Source organism: Wasmannia auropunctata, unplaced genomic scaffold (genome assembly GCF_000956235.1).
Source record: "Wasmannia auropunctata unplaced genomic scaffold, wasmannia.A_1.0 LD336101.1, whole genome shotgun sequence".
In the NCBI taxonomy this organism is placed as follows: Eukaryota; Metazoa; Arthropoda; class Insecta; order Hymenoptera; family Formicidae; genus Wasmannia; species Wasmannia auropunctata.
The window spans coordinates 4561848-4570170 of record NW_012026789.1 but is presented as its reverse complement, the minus strand read 5'-3'; the positions used below and the strand labels follow the sequence as shown (position 1 = coordinate 4570170).

General features: G+C 27.8%; 1 protein-coding gene across 1 annotated transcript in view; it reads right to left on the bottom strand.

The window, feature by feature from the left end:
• Window positions 1-2015: 2015 nt before the first annotated feature.
• LOC105459941 (structural maintenance of chromosomes protein 1A-like) overlaps window positions 2016-8323 on the bottom strand; it is a 7007-nt gene continuing 699 nt past the window's right edge. Inside the window, exons 2-20 of the mRNA XM_011706314.1 lie at window positions 7286-7406; window positions 7098-7200; window positions 6819-6997; window positions 6601-6739; window positions 6060-6506; window positions 5433-5855; window positions 5131-5342; window positions 4872-5040; window positions 4588-4710; window positions 4382-4513; window positions 4224-4289; window positions 3971-4128; window positions 3796-3893; window positions 3399-3703; window positions 3012-3260; window positions 2745-2924; window positions 2474-2652; window positions 2175-2352; window positions 2016-2110 (exon numbers count right to left, since the gene is read on the bottom strand). Of these exons, the coding sequence (XP_011704616.1) occupies window positions 2042-2110; window positions 2175-2352; window positions 2474-2652; window positions 2745-2924; window positions 3012-3260; window positions 3399-3703; window positions 3796-3893; window positions 3971-4128; window positions 4224-4289; window positions 4382-4513; window positions 4588-4710; window positions 4872-5040; window positions 5131-5342; window positions 5433-5855; window positions 6060-6506; window positions 6601-6739; window positions 6819-6997; window positions 7098-7200; window positions 7286-7406 (3530 nt within the window). The 3' untranslated portion in view covers window positions 2016-2041. The remainder of the gene's footprint in view (window positions 2111-2174; window positions 2353-2473; window positions 2653-2744; window positions 2925-3011; window positions 3261-3398; window positions 3704-3795; window positions 3894-3970; window positions 4129-4223; window positions 4290-4381; window positions 4514-4587; window positions 4711-4871; window positions 5041-5130; window positions 5343-5432; window positions 5856-6059; window positions 6507-6600; window positions 6740-6818; window positions 6998-7097; window positions 7201-7285; window positions 7407-8323) is intronic.

Genomic DNA, 8323 nt, shown 5'->3' with positions numbered 1-8323 from the left:
ACATATTTTTTATTTTAATCAAAACAAATTTTTGTTCGTTTAATCAAAACAAATTTTAGAGCGTAGAAATTTATGAGGCTTTGTGGAGTCTTCTGGTGATTCAGCTGTGCTTACACAACTACCACGTACATATCCTTACGTTGAACGCGAATGCATCCGATCCATTGAAACAAGAGCTACGACGACCTAGTTCACGATAGGCGTTTTGCCTCATTTTTAGCGCCAGAGAAACACTTGAGCTCCGATACCGAGATGCTGGCGTTTCCCCTTAATAAGTTTATTAAACGACAATCATCATTTTGGCCGCATTCCCGGAGCGTGCGTCTTATTTTACAAGACGTTAGCCGCAATAGACTGCATTGACCTGCACCTCCTCCATTCGTTACTGACGACTATAAATCAGAATTACTACTATGTATAATAAAAGCAATGGGGGCAATGCAATCGGCACAGTTTCATCATAGAATTAGTATTGACATTCGATTGGAAATGATACATACGTTCTTGGGACTCCCGTTTCTTTGCTCATATCTGGCATCAGGAACGAGAAATCGTATAGCATGTCAAAAGAAATAAATTTTTTTGTATATATTCGTGGATTTAGTTTTGACAGATTAATTATAGAATATATCAAAAATGCTCTCTATATTTCTTTGTGTTAATATAATAAATACTTAAATATGTGTATAATTAAGTGCATGCATCTCTTATATATTTCTATACGGAAAGATAATGCTAAAAATTTTACTGGATACAAATCTAAAAATAATTTTAATTAAAAAAAATAATTTTGATAGCCCATCAAAATATTTTTGTTAAAAGTTCAAACTGATTGCTAAAACATCAAACGTTTTACATCAATGTTCATCATTTTTGAGTGTCAAAATAGGCACTAATTTATTTTTATATAAGTATATTGCAAAGAAAAAATGTATATAATTTCTTGTTTTCAGAATTAAATATATAATGAACACAAATGTTTTTAATTGGTTTTGTAATATTTTAAATACATTGGATAAATTTTACAATTTAACAGCTTTCCAATTATTTTTTTAAAAGTTATAAAAGTCAGAATATTTTAATTAAATAATTAAATTAATAAGATGATAATTTTTTATTAAAATAATGTTATTTACTAAAACAGTTCTTAAAAAATAATTAATTTTAATATAATAATATATTGATTTTATGCCAAATACGTAATAGTAAATATTTAAAAAATAAAACAAAATTTAATTAAACAATATATAGAGTAAAATCTAAGTTACACTTTTCTGCAATCGGCATTAAATCATTTTTATTTTTAGTACTATATACAGTTGAAATAAATGTGCCATATACATTGAAATGAAAACTAGAGATCTAAATACAAGCACTAATGCAATCATGGAGATAACCGTAATTGCTCTAAATATTGCATTCTCCAGACGCATGTATATCGTTATTAACACGAGACTTTATCTCAGAAAAATATATACAAATAGTATTATACGTTCATCTAGATCAAAATAAATAAAACATTTTGAATGAGAGAAACTTTATTTCATATTATGTTACCAAATCATATTATTTTACAATTGTTAATATTAAATGTTATTTTTAATACAAATTATAAATAACTAAATACAAATTTTTTATATAAGTTAAATTAAGTTAATTAATACAATAATTTAACAACAAAATTAATATAAATTATATTATATAATATTACAAAAAAACACAATGCGTAAAATAAGCCTGTCCAAATTAACATTATATCTCAAAATTTGTTCAATTTGTTTGTCTATTCTACTAATAAAACATTTTTTAAAATTTATATCTAATAATTTATATAATAATTAAAAAGAAAATATAAATCCAAATAATATATGTATATATATATAGAGAGAGAGAGAAAAAAACAAATTATTAACATAAGTTATTTATAATAACAACTCTATAAATAAAGTTAAGATAACAGTAGTAGTTGTAATAGTTTAATATTATTTGTGATATTATATTATTATTAGTACGTTGAATTTTTCATTATTGCATACTTTTATTACTGCACTTCACGATATTTTTTTAATGAAATGGAAAATACTTTACTCATGATGGGGTAACGGTCACGCTAAAATCAATAATAAAATATAGAATTATGTGAGAAATTGTAAAATAACAAATTATCAACTTACTTTAGCAGTAACCCCTATAAGTCCCTTAGCATAACAATATAATTCCTTGTGTAAGGATATCATGATACATTGTGTAGTGTTTTCTTGGGACTTGATAAAGCGGACGACATTCTTAATATTCGCCTTGTCCAATGCCGCATCACCTTCATCCAGAATGAGAAACGGTATTTTCTTGTAACTGTGAATAAAAAAAAATTAAAACTATAGTTTATTTATAACTCTTAACTTCCAATCATTATCTGTATTCATAGAAGCATCCAAATGCATGACATTTCATTAATCTTAGGATTAAGGCATACCGCTGAATTGCAAATAGTAATGCCAGACCAGCGAGTGACGTTTCTCCGCCAGATAGACACTGCAATGGCAGAAAGCCTTTAGACGGCGCTATGCAATTGTAAATTATATTGCCTAAGTACGGTTCCTCGAGATTGTCTGATAAGATGAATGCTTGAGCCGACGTGTCATTAACTAAATTCTGTAGAAAAAATAAGTCAAATTAAAATTGTAATGTACAGAAGCAAACTGTGTAACGAACAAGAATCTTAAAATATAATTAAGAATACGGACTTTGTATATAGAATCTATTTCCGCAGCAACGTGTTCCAGGCAATCTGAAAACAGCTTGTATCTTTTTGCCTTCACTAACTCAAATTGCGTTTGTATTTCATTACATTTTTTACGGCAGTTTTGAAAGTTCGTATTTATTTTCTGTATTTCCTGTGCTATCGAATCGATCTTTTCATGAACCTATATTTATCCAAATTTATAAGATTAATTAAAAGAAAATGTGTCTAATATAAATATATACTATGTAAAATTATAAATATTACGTACCTTAAGATTGGGTTTCACTTCATTAAATTCATCCTGAATCTTTGTAAGCTTTTCATCAAGTTGTTTAGCCATATTTTGTAACTCTTCTTCTGTAGAATTGAGAATGTCCTTAGGAAATTGGGAGAAATTAATTTTTGTTAACACTTTACAGTCTTCTAATGATTCCGCGTTCGAACTTGAGCTACTTGTAAAATTGTTTCCTCCTGACCTACGAGACGTCTCTAACATTGGAACAACAATATCTTCCATCTGTAAAAACAATTGTATTAAATATGATTGATGCTAACATGATAGATCAATATTGCGATATTTAATATTTGTATTAACAAGTCTTTTACAATAAATCTTTTAAAATAAGTTTTTCAGTTTCTTTAAAAACTCACAAACCTTGCATTCTTTAAGTATAGTGTTACATTCTATAATTTTTGTTTCTATTTTTTTCTGTAGAGCAATATGCGCCTTTCGACTTTCCAGATATAATTTTTCGAAAAAGTTAATTTGCAATCTGCGCTCAGACAATTCTCCTTCCAAATTCTCTAAATCCTTTTTTACGTTTGTATATCTGTCCTTTAACGTCAACATTTTTGTTTCTTCTAGCTCAATCTCACTCTTTGCATTACGATCTTGCTGATACGCCTTAGTCAATTCTGCATCAGCTCGTTTTACAGCTTGTTCCCATTTCAGTACTTTACCTTTTCACAAAAATCGTACATATATAAAAACACTAATGATTATAGAGACGATACATTAACAAAAATATCATTTGAAAAATTTGGAAATTTACTTTCTGTATCGTTTTCATTTTCCAAGCGCAACTGATTCTCGATACGATCATGTTGTTGTTCAAGATCCATTTGCCTCGTTTTCTGCTCTTGATAAAATCTAAAAATTTGTTATTAAAATTTATTTTCTGTAAACACCTGTATTAGAAATTATACATTTAAATTGAATTTTCATACCGCAAATTATTCTTCTCATAGTAGCTAATATCCGGTACATTAATATCATTACAAAAATCAACAAAGATATTATTTTTAATTGCATTAACATTTCTCTCTACGCTTGTAACTTTCTCACTTCTTTCTTGCATATTGCCTTGAATTTCAGTTATTATCGTCTAAAAATTTTATGGATAATGGAAATCTTTTTGTTATATAAAACAATAACAATTTTTTTTTAAATATATATATATAAATATATTAAAATACATACATTTGATACAATTAATCTATCGCGGAGCTCGTCTAATTCTTTATTCATCATAACAATTTCATTTTTCTAAAAAAAAAAAGAACTATTACTTGCAAACAAATCGTACATTTAATAATAAATCATAAAATACAAATTACGATTGTCTTTTAATTACGTACAATTTCTTCCATATCTATCCCGATATATTTATTTTGGTTTGCAAACCCTTTAACTTCTACATTAAATAATTCAAGTTCAGACTGCATGAAAGAAATGTTGGGCAAATTTCTGAGTTCTTGCATTAATTGTGCCTAAAAAATTGTACATATTATATAAATTATTATGTGTAACTTAAGTTGCACCGATCTTGCAAAAAATTTACAACCTTCTGTTCCTTCAATGTAACTACTTGTTGTTCGTTCCATTGTTTCGCTTTTACAATTAAATCAGTCTGTCCACCGGACATTGGACCTTTTTTACGAAACAAACATCCATCCAATGTAACACACTAAACGTAATAAATATATAATAGTTTAATAAATAAAATAAATATGTAATAATAAATATAAATAAAATAATAAAATAAACATATGTATATCATGTGTAATTTTTAATTCCTAAATTATTTTTTGTGTTTTTATATATATAATTAAATATGCATATTATTACATCATATGCTTTTAGTTTATCCTCGTTGTATGCTATTGTCATTGCATCTTCAATAGTTTCGCAAACTAAAGTATTCTTAGTGACAAATAAAACCGCGGTATTTATTTCTGCTGTTGAAATGTCCAACACATCATATAATAATTTAACATTCTTCGGCTCTTTTATAGCACTGTAACGTACAATAACATATATAATTAGACATATTATATTATATTACATTATTAAAATATGTATATATTTTTTCCTTCTAATTACTTACCGTAATTGTTCTTTTAAAACTCTCTTTTTTATTGATTCAAGTGGTAAAAATGTTTCAATGCCTATTTTACGCTGTTTTAAATATTGAATGCACTGAGTTGCTGTATCTTCGGTATCAACGACGATGGCATCCATATTTTTACCAAAAACTTTAGTTATTGCAACATTATAACGTGAATGAATAGGCTTGCACAAATCAGATAAACGACCATACTGGAAAATAAAATTACATTAATTCTTTATAGATCATATGTATTATTATCATCTAAATTTTCATAACAGTTAGTATAATAGAAACGATACCACGCCAGAATTGATCTGTTTCAACTTATTGATCGTTTCATGTTTTTTAGTCCATCGCGAAACAGTATTGTCATCAATATCGGAAAGCTCCTCTGTAATCTTTGCAATATCGTTCTCTAGACTTAACAATTTATTCCTTGTTTCAAGAATTTTTTTATTTAGTTTCTTTATTTTTGCTGTTTTTTCTGGTAAAGTTGCTTCGGATTTGACAATTAAATCTTGCAGTTTTTTGAGTCGCGCTTCGCGACTCTCCTTAGTTAATTTTATCTGTTTTACTTTGTCTTCCAATTCTTGCTTACGTCTATTTTCGTTATCAAGTTTATAGTGATCCTCTTGTTGTTTGTGCATCAAGCTATTTATTTGCTTTATATAATCCTCTGTACGACGTTCAACTTCGTTCGTCAATTCCATGTAACGTTTAACCTTACGTGTAAATTATTACATTTAAAAAAATTTAATTTTTAAATTTTATTGTATAAAATTGTAAAAAATAAACATATTTTTTATAAACTATTTTATAAACTGCACAATATAGATTTATTATATCGTATACATCCTATGTATATCCATATTATCTTATCATCCCATCATCGTATCATTCTAGATATAACAATTAACAACGTATACCTGAGAGTTGCTAAGTTCTATAGTGCTCGTCTGTGACGCTTTTCTCAACTCCGTTAATATGTTATCTATTCGTTTTAATTCATCTGTTAATTCTTGAATGTTTCTCTGTTTAGTGTCACGTGCTTTATTTGCACTATTTAAAGATACGCGAGCGCAATCACGTTCCTTTTGCCAATGTGAGATGTCCTCCTCAAATACATTGTGTTCTGTCTTCTTCTGTTGAATAATGTTTTCCATTTTCAGGATATCTTGTTCAACATTTTCAAGAGGAGCGAATAATAAATTAAATTTTGATTTTGTACGTTCCATTAACATTATCGCAGTCATCTTATCGTCTAGATGCTTATCTGTTTGCAATTTCATTTCTTTTTCCTTATTTTGTAAGAATTCAATTCTTTTCTTAATAAGAAGCAATTGAATTAATTGAAATTTTAATTTTTTTTTATTCTGCAAAAATCGATAATTATTTTATCACAATCATAAAAAAAGATATAAACAATAATTTAAAGATTATATAGATTGAAAATTAAATGTGACGTACATATTGTTCGTTCAGCTGCAAATATCTTTCTGTTTCTGTTTTTTCCACATTGGCGTGTTTCTTTTGATTTAATATTTGTCTTTTCATTTTATATTCAAAATGTACTTCTTCTAGCGCTTTCGAATGTTCTAATTTTAATCTGTCATAAAATTTCAAAATTTAGTAAATTTATCAAATCTTACAGCAAAACCACCATTAAAGTTAGAACAAAAATCTACCTTTCATAATCTGCTTTGTACTCAATTGAATTACTAGTCTGCTCAAACATTGCAGTCATATTTTTCAGCATGTCCAATGCGAAATTTTCGATGTAACCCTGAGGTATCAAAAAGTTTCCTGCCTTTATGTCCAAACCCATTTCTCTCAGTGTAGCCATATAAAATATATTCGTAACAATCTGCATGATAAGAGATGGATTTCAATATCGACTGATGTAATTAAATAAAAAAATAATTATTTTTTAACAAGATTGTGAACAGTATTGCATAAAACTCCACCTGGTTATCTATTTTGTATTGACTGGTTTCGCCGTGTATTGTCCTTGTGAAACTGATCTCTTTGTTATCGTCTACCTTGAAGATCACTTTTACATAGGTAACGCTATAACACGTTAAACATTTAAAACATATAGCACGACATAAAATTAGTTAGTAGAAATAAAGAAAATATATATCTAATTTAATACCGTTCCATCCTTGATTCTCCAATAGGGTCGTAATAAACGAGTTCATTAAGGCAATTAACACGCAAAGCGCGTGGCTTCTCTCCTAATGCAAAACTTATGGCATCAACAATATTTGATTTTCCTAAAATACGCAAAGTGCTTATATATCTCTTTATTGAGACATAAAAGAAACAAAGGAAAATTTATTCGAAATAAAAAATGAGAAAAAGAATCAAAAATTTAAATTTATCTAAAACAATTAAAATATATTTTATCTTGGTCAATCATCTTTTTTATTATTTTATTAGATACTTATTATTAATTAGAGGGTCTCTATTAATTAATTATTCTTAAATTGTTATTTTATTAAACGAATAAAATAATAAATGTTGTTAAATTAAATAATCTCTTAATAATTTTAATAAAGATTATTATCTATATTTGTATGATAATCAAGACCGTTAAAAGTATAAACGAGTAACATTAGAAACGCCAAATTTTTCGCAACAAGACATTTTATAGAATTTAAAAAGATGTTCATTAACATAAGAATTATTAAATTGATTGCCAATTTAATTGTGATATTCCGGATTCAGATTAGAATTATATTTCAAAACCGACCAATATATTCGGCACGCAATTTGCTTTAACTGAAAATCGAAAGTTTTATGCAAAAATATTATCGTTAGACATTAAGACGAATAACCGTTTTAAACTATATCTGGCATTTCTAATGTGTTGCTCGTTTTATTTATATTTATTTAATGTGCGCGCGCGCGCGCGCGCGCGTGTGTGTGTGTGTGTATGTGTGTGTGTATGTGTGTGTGGGTGTATGTGCGTGCGTGCTTGCGTTTGTATGTATCGTATGTGTGTGTGTGTGTATGTGTATGAGCGCCAGCGCGAATGTGCAAACACGTCGTGCGTGTGTGCGTGCGTGCGTGCGTGCATGCGTGCGCGCGTAATTGTACATATAAATTATGCATTTAATATAATTATTCATTCAGAGGAAGATAATTTTGCTCTTGATCAAATAAGATAAATGTTGCAGAGAACATATAT